Source organism: Pongo abelii, chromosome 11, assembly GCF_028885655.2.
Source record: "Pongo abelii isolate AG06213 chromosome 11, NHGRI_mPonAbe1-v2.0_pri, whole genome shotgun sequence".
NCBI lineage: Eukaryota > Metazoa > Chordata > Mammalia > Primates > Hominidae > Pongo > Pongo abelii.
The window spans coordinates 36,626,284-36,644,932 of NC_071996.2; the positions used below are offsets into that span (position 1 = coordinate 36,626,284).

At 39.7% G+C, this 18,649-nt stretch overlaps 1 protein-coding gene across 7 annotated transcripts in view; it reads left to right on the plus strand.

Annotated features, from left to right (window-relative positions):
* MGAT5 (alpha-1,6-mannosylglycoprotein 6-beta-N-acetylglucosaminyltransferase) overlaps positions 1–18,649 on the plus strand; it is a 338,815-nt gene that overhangs the window by 231,162 nt on the left and 89,004 nt on the right. For all 7 annotated transcript variants that reach the window (XM_024243304.3, XM_063712758.1, XM_063712754.1 and 4 more), the window contains 2 exons: positions 2,457–2,590; positions 14,922–15,055. In XM_024243304.3, the coding sequence (XP_024099072.1) occupies positions 2,457–2,590; positions 14,922–15,055 (268 nt within the window). The remainder of the gene's footprint in view (positions 1–2,456; positions 2,591–14,921; positions 15,056–18,649) is intronic.

Consider the following 18,649-nt stretch of genomic DNA (forward strand, 5'->3'; position numbering starts at 1 on the left):
CCACATAGCTTACATCTAGGCACTGTGCAAAGTCCAGGCTTTCAGGAGTTAGGCCCTTAGCAGACAACTTTACTCATCAGGATTTGTTTTAATTGCCCAAATCAAAAATAACAATAATAAAACTTCAAGTTAAAAATATGGTCACCAGCCAAAGCTAGAGAAGAGTATATCGTTAGCATTTTATATCCATGAGTTCCACATCCACGGATCAACCGCAGACCAAAAATATCTGAAGGAAAAAGATAATAATACAATAATAAAAATACAAATATGATATTAGGCATTATAAGTAATCTAGAGATGATTTAAATATGAGAGGATGTGCATAGGTTATGTGAAAGTACTATACCACTTTATATAGGGACTTTTGAGTATCCTTGGATTTTGGTGTCCACAGGGGTCCTGGAACCAATCCACCAGATACCAAGGATGGCTGTAGACTGTTGGAGTCAATTACCAATAAATGGAAGAAGCTGAGCCTTCAAGCCAAGGCTCCACATGACCACAGTGGCCCATTTCTCCCTGCTTTGCCTGCACAGAATGCTATAATCTTTGACTCACAAAGTAGTGCTGGCAAATCCCAGCTCTGGTTCTCTGGTAGGAGTGGAGCATTCCCCAGCCCCACAAATCAGCATGGGTCCTATCTTCTCCTCCCGCTTTTTGCAGTGACCTGCAGAGCTGCCACCATTAACACTGCCAGCTTTTGCAGAAGAGTATGTACTGGCTCAAACCAGTTCCTTGTACATCTTTTTTTAAGCGGAAAAATATAAGTTAAGAAATGGGTATGTTTTATCAAGAAGTGGAAAGGGATGCTCTGAGCTATTCAGAGAGCAAAGAAAACAAACACTGATCAGTTCCTTGGGTCCCTAGCTTTCTTTTTTTGGGACTGTGGGCTTTATTTCTGCCCACCTATTGGCCACCAGGCCAGTGACATATCTTTGATGATACTGTGAGAACTGCCGCTATGATGAGAGCATATTCCGTGAGAGCCACACAAGAATCTCAGACAGGGAAATTCCTCCTGTGGTTAGCTTGTATTTGACTTGTGGTGGTGGCCTGCCTGCCTTTCTTTTCTTCACTTCCTGGCCTTGACAAACGGTAGTGATCTCTAATGAGAAAACTAGCACACAGAAATGAAAATTTGAGTGTACTTCCTAAAACGTCCATTCTCGTGTTTGGATTTTTTTCCCCTGAATCATACATTGAAGTGAAAATAAAAGTTGAAAGAATGCTTTTCTGATAGTAGGAAAACACTGAGCCAGATTTTTAAAAGTCATTGCCATCATCTGATTCTAAAATGTGGGTTTCAATCTTAACTTTTATGCTCCTTAGTCTTCTAAAAGTTATTCAGAAGTTATTATTGATACATAATAGAAAATAGAGCTGCTTTTATTGGCCATCCTCAAGTTTAATTTACATCAAATATTTTGAAAGTCAGTGATGAAATATTACCAAAATCAATAAATTTTGTTTTGGGATTGATTCCTTTCTTCCAGTTGGTTGTTCTTCGTGCACTCTAGAGCAGTGGTCAGAAAACTTTCTGAAAAGAGCCAGCTAGTAAACATTGTAAGCTTTTTGAGCCATGTATGCGTCGCTGCAGCTACTTAGCTGTGCTGTTACAGGATGAAAGCAGCCATAGACAATAGGTCAACAACAGGGTATGGCCGCGTTCAAATACAATTTTTATTTTTGAACATGGGAATTGGAATTTTATATAATTTGTACATGTCACAAAATATTTTTTAAAAACCATTTAAGAATGTAAAGATTATTCTAAGCTCACAGACCATACAAAAATAGGCGGTAGACCAGATTTGGCCCTGGTTTATGGCTTTGGTGGAATAGTAAACAAAACATTTTCACTTGTATTTCTTCAAGTTCTAGGAGAAAGCAAATAAAGTTCTATTACTATCAGATATATAAAAAAAATACTCATTCAATAACCATTGAATGAGATTCTAAGCTTAATGTAAAGTCAAATACTCCAATTGATGAAAACGTTGAATGATTGCTCCTAGAGATAACAAGTGTCATATGCTTTAAGCAGAATAAGACCTCTATAGATGGTAGCTCTGTTTCTTCGGCATCAGTTGATTAGACACCTACTGTGTGCTCAGCTCTGGCTAGGTGCTGGGGGTACAGCATTGAACATGGCAGTCCCCAGTTCAAGCTTTCATAGAACTTTTTATTTTGCTGGTAGTTGAATGATCCTCTGTAATTAGTTACCCGATCTGAAGCAAATCGTATCTGCTGTTGTGATGTCTCAGACTCTAAAGTGACACAAGTAGATGTTTGGTACACAAGCTGTTCTAAAACATCACAATTCTTGTCTGGTCCTGCTTCTATTTAAAAGGATTTACCTATTTTTAGTAGTCTTGAAGGAAGGGTTAGAGCTTTTACCTTTTCAACTTTGGGGGCAGGTATGTAGTGTTAAACACATTGCTTTTTTCTTTCAGATGCATGCTCCGAGTCCTTGATTCATTTGGTACTGAACCCGAATTTAATCATGCAAATTATGCCCAATCGAAAGGCCACAAGACCCCTTGGGGAAAATGGAATCTGAACCCTCAGCAGTTTTATACCATGTTCCGTGAGTATTCCTGTTTCATGTATGCTTTCCAGAATGCCACCAAAGATAGATGGGAAAATTAGCCGCCATCTATTTTGGGTTATGATTCTCAGGACCATTAGCTGTAGAAGTGTGTACTGTTGAACCTTTTCCTTGGGAATTACTGAATTTGTTTTTTTGTTTTTGTTTTTGTTTTTTAATTGAAATCAAAAGGCCACATGAACATTTTTTGAAAAGCCTTGAAAATGTTCTGGAGAAAAAATGTTCAATACAAAGTATCATTAGAAACTATTTGGGAAAGGACTTTGCAGTTACTTTAGATTGGCAGGCACTAAACACATTTTATGTCACATGGATGCTATTTAGGGTACACTTTGTCACTAATGAGGGGTGAAGTCTTTCATGCAGATCTATTTTCCACATAATTAAACCTTAATTATTTAAGCATCAAACTTTTTAAAGAAAAAATAGCTTTTTAAAAATGGAACTGTTTTAAACTCAGTTTTGTATTTTACTGATTTTTTCAATCTTAGGCCCAGAATGAAATTTTACCTTCTCTTGCTGACTAGATGTCATTGTTTTCAGCAGCAGTGATTATTTCATGAGCCGATATAGTAAGAATAGCACACCAAATGATGATGAATTAACTGACCACAGATGCTAGGCTCTTAGACATTTTCTGTTTCTATAGGGTTATTTTCCCACTTTTACCATTTCTTCCTGCTGCTTTCTGTTTACCTGGCACTGGCCTCATTTCTAATTAGCTGAGGACTGTGAACTCAAAAAACCACATTTGATAGTGTTTGTACCAAAAATAAGTTTATTTTATAAGTCAGTAGTCCTTAGTAATGAGATGAAGTCCTATTCCAGAAGTGAAAGGCCACATGAGATAATTTGGTTGTTGAGAGAATTCCTATTTTCTAAAATTATCAGGATAATTTTAATCCAGAGGTTTCCACTTTATAACTTCTGAGATGAATCTGTTTGTTTTGTGGAACCAAGACCCAAAAGACCCCTTCGTGATCTTCTTCCCATGTGGTTGCCCCTCCCCCTTGTATGCAGCTACCTGAAGGTGACCCCTGTCTCACACTCACTAAATGTTAACAGCGAATGCATTGGACTAATCTTTGGGTGTTAGGCATGAGAAGGGAGAATTAAGAATGGAGAGTAATTTTAAAAATCAACTCATCGTTAAGTGTTCTGTTAAGCTCAGATTTGTGAAAGTGTGTTGTATGCTTCATAAACATTATTGTTCATGGAGCTGTATCATCCTGCTATTACACACCTTCCCTGGGGCACAGTTCATGGGGCAAATTGATTTTTGGCACATTAGATAACAGATGGCTTTCAGTGTGGTGAGGATGCTCAGAGTGTGCCTCTGGTTTGACTTTGCTGTGTAACTTTGAAGGATGGGATAAGGTGGCACAGAATAGCCTAAGAAGTGACCTATGTGTTAAACCAAGTGAAATAAAACATTAACTGTGTTCAAAGTAACTAAAACCACTGGGTGATATGGCAGGCGTGTGCCCTACAAGAGATGGAGTTTCCAGGGAATAGAGAAGAGAGGTTTCTTTTTTCCTGGAAAACCTAAAGTTCTATTTTAGAATATTGGAATTCAGAGTCCTGCAAACCTATTTTGTTCTCCATGGATGGAGAATTTCAGCAGTATTGGTTGATTAAATTGAAAGAAATTCACTGCTTAAAATGTAACTTAAGACAAAAACATGGATTAATTTCTATTAACCTGGGAAGGGAGTAAGTTTCCTAACCATGACTCAGAATTCAGCAGAAATCAGGGAAAATTGATGTGCTTGACTGTATTTTAAAAAAAGAAGAACCTGTATGGCAAAACAACAACCAGTAACATCATAAGCAAATCACATCACAGAGGGCTAAATTACTAACATAGACCCTTGTATATACATACATACATATAAAAATTGAGAAGAAAAAGTTCCATGTTCCAACAGAAAAATGGGAAAAGGCTATTAACAGTTTAGAGGAAAGAGAAATTTACTGCTCTGAACATATGGAAAGATGTTAACCTCAATCACAGTAAGAGAAATGCATTTTTAAACTGCACCATGATACCATGTCCCACGTACAGGCTGGCAGAAATGCAAAAATTAAACAGCATAGCTATTCTGATGGCGCAGTGAGCAAAACCAGCCCTCTTCAACCCTAGTGGTTAGAATGCAGCATGCTACTACCCCAGTGGGGATGGTGTTTGTCAGCATCTAGCAAAACCGCCTCTGCATTTTCTTTCTTCAACTTAAGCACCTCGTATATATGAATCTATCCCAAAGATAATGAGCAAAATCAAGATGTGGCATGTGCTCAAGGGCATTTAGTGCAGCACTATCTGTAATAAGAAGCAACAAGAAACAACCCAAGTAATCATTCATAATGAGTGAATAATATGGTCCATTAATAGAGTGAAGTACTACATAGCTATAAAAAGAAATGAGGAAAGATTTCATTCTAGGAGGGGTGTGTCTAGGATATTTTAAGTGATAAGAGCCAACGTGCAGGACAATGTAGAGCTACTCCCTTTTATATATGTCAGATACAGAGGAAGAGTGTGTGTGGTCATGTTAGTATATATGAATGAACTTATGTTCCCAAAAGAAACAATGAAAGGATAAATAAACTAATAAAAGTGATTGCCATTGGATAAAGTGATTCCCATTGGATAAAGGTATCCAGGGATGGGGCTAGAAGGGTGATGTCTCTTAATGTTCCTTATTTTGATTTTAGGACCATGTAAATGTTTTACCTAATTTAAAAAGAGAAATACTCCAAGGAATTCAAAGTAGGATCTCGAAAAAGTGTTTGCACATTCATGTTCACTGCAGTAGTATTCCTAGTAGCCATGAGATAGAAGCAACCCAAATGTCCATCCACACAAGTGGATAAAGAAAACGTAGTATACATATACATGGAATATTATTTAGCCTTAAAAAGGAAGGAAATCCTGTCATATGCTACAACATGGATGAACCTCAAGGATATTATGCTAAGCGAAATAAGCTAGTCACAAAAGGATGAATACCATATGATTCCACTCGTAAAGTATCTAAGGTAGTCAAAATCATAGAAGCAGAAAGCAGAAAGGTGGTTACCAAGTTGGGAGGAGGAATTAGTGTTTAATGGCTATGGGATTTCAGTATTACAAGATGAAAAAGTTCAGAAGATCTCTTGCATACCAGTGTGAATATACTTAACACTACTGAACACTTAAAAAAGGTTAAGATGGTAAATTTAGTGTTACTTGTTTTTTTACCACAATAAAAATTCAAATAAAAAAGAAAAGCATTCACTAAAAATTGAAAACAGAGACAAACCTAGCCGTACGTGTGAGGTTGGTGTTAACCTCTCATACAGAGAAGATTATTACTTAAGTGGCTTTAAAAGACAATCTTTTGACTATACAGTTGTAGTGGAAATATTTATATTGTTACTTGAAACTGTTATAGGTATGTTGTAGGAACCACGATCTTTAGTATACAAAAAGAGGGGAGTACCTAAAGATTCTAGATTCCGGAATGATACACCAACCAAGAAAACTCCACAAAGTGTAGTGGGTCACCTTCGCAAATTGCTAGGATACTACCTCATTACTGTAAAAAATAAAGTGAAAAGATTCAGCTTTGATCATGCCTTTCTAGCACAAATTGTATTTGAAGATAATCAAATACTTGATGAGAGAAAGTCATTAATTATGGAGAAATCACAACTAATAAATGCAAAAGGAATGAATTAGAAAATGAGCATTATAAAACTCCTGATGAGACAGTAGAGCAAAACAGTCATCATCAGCGGTCGCTAAATCCATCAAGTAACAGGTTGATGGAAAACTTTCTCATGGATGAGGCTGACTTGAATGGAGGAAATATGGAAATGAATAGAGAAATAAAGCAGTTTGAGACCTTTATCCTATTGAGATGTGTCTGAGCTGGAAAATTTGCAACAACAACAAAAAAATAGCTCCTGCACTCTGTTTTCCAGCGACTGCCCACAGTGAACTTGGATGCATGCTTGCAAGAGGGTCCCTTTCTTCCCATGTGACAAAGGCCTGGGGTCCAATCCAGCTAGGTCCTTCCCATAGAGCCCTCCATTCCTTTACCTTTTGGGTCAATGTGGCTATTTTAGTGGTCTGAAGAGAAATACCATTCCTTTGAATATCAAAAGTTATATTTATTTCTTGTTAATTTTTCAAAAGTGAAACAAATACTAGTGCTTAATATATGAGCTGGATAGTAATCATTATATAATTTCTGTATAAATATGCACATATACTAAGGATGTACTCAGGTTCCTGTGTGCTTAGATTGTGTTCTACTGATGGAATGCACAATGAAAAGTTTGGAGACTGCAGAAATAGAGTGCTATACTTGAGGAACCAAGTCTTCAGGACTAGCTGCCTTATCGTAAGATGTAGCAGTATTGTGGTTCATGTGCAGACAGAGAGCGTGGGGAAGGCCAGTCCAAATGAACCCAGTGGGAAGATAAAGAAAAATACACCATTGGGATGCATCTTGAGGAGCAGTGAAGTGAAATACGCTGGACCGGAATTTGTTTGCGTTCTTAAATATTCATGGTACACGTCTCACTTTAAGGCTCCTTCTGTTTCTCCTCTAACTCATTTCCTAAGTTGGTGGGGTTTCTACAAGTTGAAAAACCTTGCATTTCTGTATTATTTTGCCCCCAGTCTCAGAAGTTCACTGGCGCCACCGTCGTCATGTGTTCTCTTTGCGGTGAAGCATTTTAGGTGGTGTCCACATAAACTATTCCTGACACCTTCCTAAGCAGCTTCTGGAGGGACTGGTGGCCAGACAATACTAAGGCCATTTGATTAGATCTATTAAGTGATGGTTTTTCCCCAGGAATCTGGTAAGTCTGGTTGTTTCTCCTTCTAGGCCCCCATTCCTGCTCGCTCCTCCTGTCCACATGCTAACCTGACCTCTGAACTAGGCGCTAAGGCTTTCCAGCCACAAAAACCAGCTCTTGAAAGCTCAGCTTGGATCAGGCTATTTCTCCTCAGAGACTGCAGTGCCTTCCTTTTGTCCATGGGATCATTTTCAAACTCCACAGCAAAGTATTCAAGACCTTAGGCTCTCTGGCCTCAACTCCCGACTATATTCCTCCCCAGGTCCTGGCCCCAGTCTCACCCAATAGCTTGCTGGTCCCTGAGAAGCAAACTTTAATTTTTTCTTTAAAACTCTACTTAAGTGACTTCCTCCAATTTTCCAATCAAATTTATAAAGAAATGTAACCCAATTACAAAAACAGGGAAAGACTTCCTCCTCCTGAAAAAGGCTCCCCTAACCCTGGTGTAACTTTTATCTTTTTCACAAGTATATTTTTACATATTTGTCACATACGTACTAAAATTTTGTATCTCCTTTTTTTTCACTTAATGTATCATCTTTTTTTTCCTTCAAGACTCTACTCAGATTTTAAAACCATTGTGTCCAAGACTCTTCTACACTCAAGTGGCTAGTTCTTAAGTCATAGTTATTTGGGGATGCTTTTGTTATCTCTTGTTGAGACTTAACTGATGCTTTTTTTATGGTTGCCAGGTACCTGGCTTGGCTTATATTTAGGTATTATTTAACTATGCATACGGCTTGTTTTAAATTCCTGAAGGCAATCTTTTATTTTTCACAGTCTCAAACAAGGTGCATTACATCTCAGTAAATAAATGCAAGAAATCTGCCCGCACAGAAAAATAAGAGCAAAGGCATTTGCCTTTACCATTTAGAAGAGAAAGCTCTAAAATTGATCACTTGCACTGTAAATTTTCCAGTATTTGGATAGCTCTAATTATCTGCACCACACCCACATTTACAACTTCATCTGGCTTGTATAAAAACATTGGCAGTGGTAAATCATCTTTATCTAATTGAGTTTTTTCCTCTTTCCCTAGAGTTGATGGCTGAAAGTAGCAATAGCAGGCATTACAAGATACACCATCCCTGGTTTCAGATCTCAGATCTTATTTTTATATCCTACAAAAATTTCAATAACCTTTGAAATCAGTTTGCTTAACAGCCTCACTTTTCATATCATTACCATAGAGCATTTACTACATTGCCTGAGCAAACTATGTTCGTATAGTTTTATTTATTTTATTTTTACTCATGCATGTATGTGTTAAGTACCTGCAACATTTTGGCTGTCATTCACAATGTGAAGACACAGAAGAATTTGCCTTCTGGGTGCTCACATTCTGTATAGTCAAGGCTGGAGAATATTCAGCATTTCTTGGTACTTGTGGAAATTTGGAGCAGAAAAGACAGGGAGCTATAACAAAGTGGAGAGAAGAGCAGATTGGGGATTCTAGAGGTGTTTAGAACTTTCTCATTTCACCTTCCACCTCTTTGGTTTTTTTTTTCTTTTTACCCCCTCCTCCTCTTTCCCAAATCCTTGTAAGGTGCTCCTTAGTAAAGGCTACAGAGCTGACTAAGCCTAAGTATTTTCTTGTTCCTTATGAGTGTCAGTTTAAGAGTTAGATTGGAATCTTTATTTGGTTGTCGATTTTATCCTCTTGTTCAGTGTGTGTCCCCTGACCATCTGTGGGATGTCTAAGTCTCTGTTCTCCAGAAGCTTACTTTCAGTGGAGTCAGGAGGTACACAAAAATAAGACTTTCTCATACTTCCACTTTAGAAATTACAGACCCAGGTGAATGGAGCAGGGAAAATTTGAACGCAGAGGTGGGGAACATCCTAGTTGTGGCAACTAGAGGGAAGTTTTCCCAGGGTCCTCAAGACTCTGTTGCTTACTATGCGGCTTTTTGCTCATTTCTCTCTACTTCCTTGCTGTTTCTTGAGTAGAATAGGCACACTCCCCCTCAGGACCTTTGCATTGGTTGTCCCATCTCCTGGAACATTCTTCTTTTAGACTTCCCTATCTCCTCCTTCAGGTTTTTAATATAAATATCATTTCAGTGAGACTGACTGTGACCTCTTTTAAAATGCAACTCCTTCCTTCCCCAACTTTCTACTCCCCTTCCCTGCTTTATTTTCCTCCATAACTTTATTGCTACCCAGTATTTATGTTTCACTTACTTTTATTTTCTTTTTCCTTCCCTGGAATCTGAGATATATAATGGCAGGAATTTTAGCTGCTTTGTTTATTGCTGGAATGCTAACATCCTGAAGAGTGGCTGGCACATAGTAGGCATTCAGAAAGTCTTTTATTGATAGAATTAAACTAGAATGAACAATATTGCCTATTATGTTTTTAATCCATGCAACAATGTAGGGAAGGAGACTGTTGTACAAATTTAAGATTGTAGAAACTTCTTTAGGCCAGTGGCCTCATCTTACTTTCTTGTGTCTTCCCAGGGAACTTACTCACATTTTTGAGCTTTCAAGTGGCATTCAGACCATAATGATTGTCAGTATCATTGACATTCCAACCCTGAATTTCTCCCAGGATTTGGGGCTCACAGCCATTTTTATTTGCATGATCAAATTGAATGATGGCTTGTGGATCAAAAATTTTGCCTGGCAAAACAGGAAGTTTAGAACCAAGTCAATTCCCATTCATGCAGATAATAAGCCTTTTGGCTGTAGCTAAGGATCAGTTAACTTCCATGTACAATTTTATTTTTAGGGCATGATGACCAAAGGAGCTATTTGTGATTGAAACTGCCATTTTGGCCTTTAACTTGAATCAGGAGGGCTCTTGCCTTTAAGTTCTGTGCAGACCAGTGAGGATTAGGATCAGCCTCATGGTTCCTTCAGTCTGGGTCTCAGCTTTCAGGAGTGTTACTCTTCTAAGGAGTCCATTCCCTCCTAAATTGCTTTTTGACACTTGAAAATTTTACCCTGAAGTGCCTTTTGTCAACAATTTAGGTGCTCGTCTTCTCAGCTCAACTTATATTACAGTTTCCCTAGCCTGCATCCCAGCCTTCTCTCTTGAAGAAACTAGTATCACCACCATTTGGGGAAAAAAAATCAGTTTTTGTAAAATTTGAAGCATAACGTTACTATGTATAGTTTTTTAATCCAGATTTCTTGTGTGACATAATTATTTTTCAATGAATTTTTTTCTACCATCGGTTTTATCAGGATCAGCAAAAAGGCATGAATATGATGACAACCAGTATTCTTCTTCAGTATTTTAAATGATGTTTTCAGCCGTACAAAAAAATAGAAGAAATGTTACTAGAAACCCACAAATCTAGATTCTACAATTAACCATTTACTGTATCAATCCATATGCCAATCCTGTCTCTATCCATCAATCCACCTTTTTTTTTTTTTTGGATGCACAAAAGAACTCTCTGATGCTTCAGCTTCACATCATTAACTATAATTCAATATTTTGAGGAGAAAAATGATCCACAAACTTAGAAAAAAAGTCTATTAATAGTGGTTATATCTAGGTGATGAAATGATATGTAACTTATTTTTTCTCATATCTTTATTATCTGAAAAAAGTTTTAATCTGAGGATATATTTCTGTTATAATCAGGAAAACCAATAAATCCATTTGTATTTAGGAAAAAGAAAAGCTTGTTTATTGCAGAAGTCTTAGCAAAAAGTGAGAAGGCCTGGACTAACAAATGTGAAAAGGAAAGGATGAGTTGATGGATTTTTGAGAAACTAATATCCCTGGGACTAGACTGACTGTGAGGGCTAAGGAATGGGCCCAGGCTGGCGCTGGGGTTTCTTCTCTTGGTGACCAGGGGATGTGAAGATACATTACATTCTTAGAGATGTTTGGGACTTACTGATAGAAAAAACAGACCTCAGAGATTTATGCAATTGAAAGAAAGGTCAACTTGACTTAGTATGCATTTTGAATTATAGTTTAAAAGATGATATTATGACTGCTTGATAGATATAGTGTATGCTTCATTTATTAAGTAGTTGGTAGGCTCCTTGAGGGCAGAAACTCATCTTTATATTGTAATTTGTCAATACTTATCATATAGGCTGGTTTGTAGAAATGCTCCAAAACATTTGTCATTGAATGAATTATTCAAGCTAAGCTAATAGTATTTCTTAGAAGTAGTTATCATCATACTCTGCTCAGGGAACACATCAAGCTGATTTGTAATCATTTGTAAATAGGTGCTTCCAAAGTGCTTAAGATAGTGTTTCTCTTAATAAGAGATATTTTGTTCTAAATTGTCTTAAAATCATTGCTAATGTTTGGCAAATCTCCTGCAGTTTTGTAGCATGTAAAAAAATCTGTGTGGTCCCACATACATGTGGCACAAGATACTCAAGAAACTGAGGTGACATTGCGTATGTATTCTAGATCCCTCTTGTGTATTTTCCTCTACCTTAGAACATTATTTTCCTCTGAAGCATGGTTTACCACTGCCGTTCACAGGGTCCAGAAAATTATTTGGACTATGAGGCTGTATATCAGAGTGACTTAAGGAGCTGATGCCCTGAAAGCAGCCAATCTGGCTCTGAATCCCAGTGTTGCCATTTCCTAGCATGTAGACTTGGGTAGTTAAACCAAATCTCTGTTTTCTCATCTGTACAAACATGTTACACGGTTATGAGGTTAAAATGGAAGAGTCACTATAATGCGCTTAGCACAGAACTTGGCATGTAGTCAGAACTCAAAATATCAGCCATCTTTTTTAAAAATCACATTTGTTTATCCTCTGGGATGGAGGGATTACTAAAAGTGCAGGATTTCCTGCATCCCGTTTATGATGAGATTTGTTTGATTTACCTTAAAATGTAAATACCTTCTCTTTGAAACCCTCCCAACACAATGAAAGTCTCTCTTCCCTTCCTAAGGCAGAGCAGGAAAGAAAGCTTGGCATGAAATTTGAACTCAGTGAAATGAACATTTCAGATAACATCCTCCTGGACTTGTGGCTTTTGATTTATTCTAAGCACCATTAAGAACACTTGTGATAAGACCAGGGCACTCTCGGCAGATGTTACCGGGCCGGCTCCAGCTGGTGTTCAGATCCTTGGAAGCAAGCCACACTGGGCCAGTAGTTACTTCAGAATCACCTGCTGGGGCGAGTCACAGCTGAGCAAACCCTTATGTGGTCAAGGTTTAGTGTCCTGTGGCAAGTTTAGAGTCACCTGGGAGGAGAAGCATGTAGAGGTCAGACCAGTGCTCAGGCCTTGGCTCATTAAATGTGGTGATACTGTTTGTAAATCTTAAGTCTCACCTGAGGTCCTTGAAACCACACTTGCAGGTTGTTAATCCCTAAGTTAACATTTCACAAGGTGAGACAGGAGTTAAAGTGTTTGGATGAAAACGTAGAAGGGAGCTTAGATGTGAAATTCATAGTGTCAGAGTTAATTGAATAACAAATTATCATCATAGCAGCAAAAGCCCACCATTCCTCACAAGTTTTTCTGATATTTACTTCTCCCTCTCACCAGTCAAGCTAGAAGCTAGGAGAATCTTTCACACAAAAATATGTTATGTATATGTGTTTTTTCATTTGGGGGGGTTAATCATTTTATTTTTTACTATACATTAGTATATTATAACATGAAATAAAACCCATTGTTTCACTTGCTGGATTATTTTTTAAGTGCCTACCTAGGGACTAAATAACTACATTTCGGAAGCAAGTAATTCAAGCATCGTGCTTTAATCACCATGTAAATTTTCTGAAAATAAAAGAAAATTTAAAAACACCTGATCCTAAAGTATAGTGTCAGGTTTGAGTTCAAAACTTTAAGAATTAACAAAAAATTTTAGAAATATTTTAAGCTGCATAATAACACTGAGAATGCACACAGGTTGTGTTCCTCTCCCCACTAATCCTTGAAAATTCCCTATGCCCTCAGCTCCTCAAAAGGGGGGAGAAAAGCAATCATCGCCTCTTGTTGTCAGTAGAATTTATTCAGTAATTTACTTTCCAGCCAACTGCAGCCATTGCCATTGCCTCTGGGCACTTGTTCAAAAACGCAGAAATGAAATAACAGATTGGCCAGACAGAACACAACTCCCCAGTCACAACCCTATTATCTCCTCATTCTGTCACCCCCATTAGGCAAAAGCCTGGGAAACGGAGGGTGACAACACAGTATTTACATGGCTCGTGCATTTCTACAGCTCAGGGCTTCCTGCCACTGTCCCTTCTTCATTGTGTTCCCCTGCGTGCATGGTGGGTGACATTGGAGGCTGGGCATCGGAGTCCTAGGCCTGTGCTGCAGGCTCGCCTTTGCCCATCTGTCTATCTGAAAGGATTTCTATGCTGCTACAAGCCTGGGAAACAGCTCCTCAGTCCTAGCACAACCAGAACAAGATGAAGGGACCAGCTTCCTCTGTTTGTTGACCACCTATCTGTGAATGGATGTGGTGGACTTTTCAGAATCTTGTGTATATCTCAATCACCAGGAAGAATTTGGTTTCATGTTATTTATAGCTGTTCTATTCAGGTCAGAGCCAAACAGAGCAGTTGCTTCATTTAATATCAGCCACACATGGGCTCTGCAGGCTCATCTCCTGAAAAACTGAGATTTCTCTTGACAGAATGAAGGTAGAGGAGAGGAGCATCTCTGTTTAATCTAGACAGAATTATTTTCTGATTGTCACTTGCTGGTGAAATGCCTTTTAAAATTATAGGCACAAGATGCAGATGTTTGGAGAGGGTGTGGGGTTGCTGTCCCCCGTTGGTCAAGTGTTAGAGAAGTTACAGAACCCAAATGAGAGAAATCCAAAATTTTCTCTTCCAGAATAGCCTACTCCGTAGACAGTATTCCTTTGCAGTGGTTGGTTTTTTTGGAGTGGTTTGTGCCCCAGCAGGCTTTACCTTTTATTCTGTCTTCATTCCGTGCACCTGTTCAATATAGCCCCATAATTACATCTTTTGTGAGTGAGTAATTCTTAGAGGAGATGAAAGGTTCTGAGGATTATTCATCACTTTGTCCCTCAACCTCCTGTTATGTAGCTGGGTGAAAAACACAGCTGGAGTCAGATTCAGTTACGTGGGGACTCTGCGCCTATTCAGAACTCCCAATCAGCCCTGCCCTCTACAGATTTCTGGCCAGTAGGTGGTGAAACCTGGGTGAAAGCATTTCTGCTGGGAAATGGACAGTAGCCTTATTCTGAGGCAACAAGGAAGAGAGTACACAGCTTAATGATTTTCAGACAGATGTATTTTCCCCTAAAAAGAGCAGGTTTTGGTTCAGGTTAATTCATCCTAGAGAGAAGTATTCTCATGACGGTTTTACTGGGAACGTGTGGGAGAGATAACAATCCCTCACCTCCCTCAGGTAAGAAAGAACAGGGTAAGATGAAAACAAACATTTTGTTATGGGTAAGATGGCCTGTGTTAAATATGTGATTGTTATTTCTTCTTGCTCATTGGACACTAACTGTCCTCTCCATTTCTTTGCACACCAGCTCATACCCCAGACAACAGCTTTCTGGGGTTTGTGGTTGAGCAGCACCTGAACTCCAGTGATATCCACCACATTAATGAAATCAAAAGGCAGAACCAGTCCCTTGTGTATGGCAAAGTGGATAGCTTCTGGAAGGTGAGTCAGTCTGTGCATGTCTCCTTCTCTGAAAAGAAGTTTGTTGGGTAATTTAATTTAACTTTGATTCAGGGAATAATCAAGCCAAGTGCCCAGGGCTTAATGGGATCTACTTAGACATAAACAAGAATGTGCAAAGATTCAGTTGCTCAGCATTTGGGTTCCTAACCAAGGCTGTATGTACCTGCTCTTCTGGTAGTGGCCGTACAACAGCCACCTTCACTCTCTGCATGTCAGAAGGGACACATTCTAGCTGCTTTCACACCTTGTACTTGCTTCTGAGAGCCAGGGCCCTCCAGGGGTTGAATATCTTTCTGGAGCAAGATACTGCACAGGGAGAAACTTTACCAAGGGAGTCTTTCCCTCTGCTTCTGGGAGGTAGTCTGTGGAGGTAGGCAGCTCCCTTTCCTGGGAAATGCAGTGGCCTTCACATCCTCTTGGCTATAGTCACTACTCCCCTGACGTAGAAAGTAAATTCTTGCTGGGGCTGACTGTAGGCAGTTTGTTCAGGGAGGTCTTGGCTGAAACAGCACTCTTGGCCACAGACCAAACCAAGTTTTCCAAAAGCATTGGGCCCCTTGGCCCTCCTGAGTTGATTTCCTGAGTACGTCTGGGGAAAGTATAACAGGAGAGGAACCAGATTGGATGTGACCTGTTGACAGGTAATGTAGATCTTTTTATGTGGGAAGTCTGTCTCAATGGCCAAATGTCATAATTTTTTTTGAGGAAATGTTTTTAGAAGATAGAAGTCTTCAGGAGCTCACAACATGCCTCTTCCTAAATGTAAGAATTCATTGCTTTCTTGAATGATCACAGACTGTGGTCTCATGTTTCTTCCTAGCCAAGGAAGTTAGGAATCCTACAACTGAGGGAGTACAGGTGATATACAGGATAAAAAATTCCTTGGTACTGCTTTTCTGACCCTGTGTTCAGAAAAGGAAAAGCAGTGCCCTACCCCTCAGCTCTAAGGTACTAACTACACCAAAGGGATGATGAGATCAGCCCATCTCCAGGGAGGCAGATTTAATTCCAGACAACTCTTCATCTTAAACAGCTAGACCTTTGTCTTTGTTTAGTACAGTAGTTCTCAACTGCAGATGATTTTATTTACTGATTCCCCTACGCCCAGGGAACATCTGACAGTGCCTGGAGACAATTTTGGTTGTGATGTCTGGTCAGTGGTGCTACAAGCATGTAGTGGGTAGAGGCCAGGGATGCTGTACATGTCCTACAATGAATGGGATGGCCCCTGGCACAAAATACCAGTAATTCCAAAGGTGGAAAACCCTCGGCTGGTAAGAATGTTTCCTATGTATGTTATGCCATACTTTGTTGCCTCAAGTAAAATGAAAGTCAGTCTAGATTGTAAATGGCTATCGAAGATGGTCCCATAAATTTGTGTTGCTTTCCTTGTATAAAAATGTGTCCTGTGTTGATAGTGCATTCCCCAGCTGACTTTCAGCCAAAGTTGGGTTAAAACAGGCATATTGGGTGTTCTCATGCTCAGCTTGTTTGTGAAATTAATGGTTTACGGCATTGGTTTTAGGAGGACTGTGGCTTTTAAAGAAAAGCCTCTGCATCTGCTTGAAGAAGATAGCTTGCATGTCCATGTGGGCTTAATATTGAAATTATATCACTTTGTTTTGGGGCCAAGTGCAACCACCTCCTAGTACTCTCTGGCAACTTTTTCCCTTTCCCTAGAAAAACAAAACAATAAATTGGTTCTGAAAGATTTTTGTCACCTGTTTTGGATAAATTAATATTGCCACTAAAAGGGTGACTTTTCCATGCCAGTAAAATCCCGAGGCCAGGCGCAGTGGTGCACGCCTGTAATCCCAGCCCTTTGGGAGGCTGAGGCAGGTGGATCACCTGAGGTCAGGAGTTTGCGACCAGTCTGACTAACATGGTGAAACCCTGTCTGTACTAAATACAAAACAATTAGCTAGGCGTGGTGGTGGGCGCCTGTAATCCAAGCTACTTGGGAGGCTGAGACAGGAGAACCACTTGTGACCTGGGAGGCGGATGTTGCAGTGAGCTGAGATCATGCCATTGCACTCCAGCCTGGGCAACAAGAGCGAAACTCTGTCTCAGAAAAGAAAAAAAAAAAAGGAATCCCAAAAGCATTAGCCATGTTGCTCAAGTGATCTGGAGTGAGATTTAGAAATCCTTCCATGTTTTGAGGTGTGAAAACTCCATGGGTGCCCAAGCTTCTGTGTACCTGTGCTATGCGTCACCTAAAGATTATAAAAGGTTAGGTTGCAGTGTGTCCACATTCATCTTTGCCTGAGTAATAACACCCAAAAATCCTGGGTGTTATTTCAATTTTATTACATCCAGCATTCTGTGCTGGAAAAAGCCCAAGAAGATGTAAAGTTTTCACATGAATTCAGGACATCTTCTCCAACTCTAGAACACGGCACAGTATGTGAGAATTTAGTTTCTTTTTCCAAAGCGTGTGCGTCCCAGAGCATTTAGTGAATGCACACAGAAAACCAGTGTGCCTTTTACGTGAGATGTTATTCCAACTGCATTTCTAAAGTTACATTCAGCATAGGCTTTAGCTAGCAGGATGTTTTATCAGTGGTCTTCTCCATCTTGTGTCCCATTCCCCTCTCCCCTACCCAATCCCAATTCACCTCAGAGAGCTTCAGGAAGGGAAGTGGCACCTTTGTGTCCTGGGAGGTTTAGAATTGCAACTGGAGGATGTGGGAGGGCACAATTTGGACCAGATGACTTTGGAAGGTCTTCCTTCACCTCAGATTCTAGGACTTTAAATTCTGAAGATTCCTGTTGTGCCATAAATCCTGCTTCACTCTTCCCACCACCCTCCTTCTTGAGGGAAATCTCCCTACTCACCTCGGCACTTAAGTGGGAAGTGCAACCATGTAACTCCCTCCAATGTTGGCTGATTGGACCCTGGAGTTGTCCTCTGACCCAATGCAGTCCAGCTTTTTGGTGGCTGGAACTGTAATTCTGGCTCAGAAAGCTGAGCTGCATCAATGAGATTCTTCAGTTCATGTTGGAAAACAGAGTCACTGAGAGTGAGCCATGTTAACAGAAATCAAAAAAATGCGTCTGTGGCAGGAGGGCGGGGCAGAAGCCTTCCAGGAGTCCACATGATGAAGCAGGACCAATGTTGACAGGGAGAGGGCGCTGTTGAGAGGATAATGCATTCCTCCACAAGGAGAGGCACCACTCTGACAGAATTAGGGTGCAGTGGAGGGCCTGATAGAGTGGAAGACACAGATAGAACTCCTGCAGCCTGGAGAGAAAGAGAAAGTAGCTGCTGGAGTTTCTGGCAGCTTTCTTTTCCCAGATCATATATCCTTTCTCACACTCTGGTCTTGCAGTATCTGAGTGCTCTGTTCCTATAGTCATATCCATATACTTACTAAAATACTAGATACTAAATGCCTATCAAGAAAAACAAGTCTATTAAATATACAGGCTAAGGAGGAGTGAGCTTGTCCTTTAATCTGTCCCCAGATTCATGACCAAGGTACTCATTAGTCTTGTCCTGATGTTATATTGCATGGTGGGGAGGTTGAGGTAGGGAGGGGAATCTTGCCGTCAGACTCCAGAATCCCAAGGGCA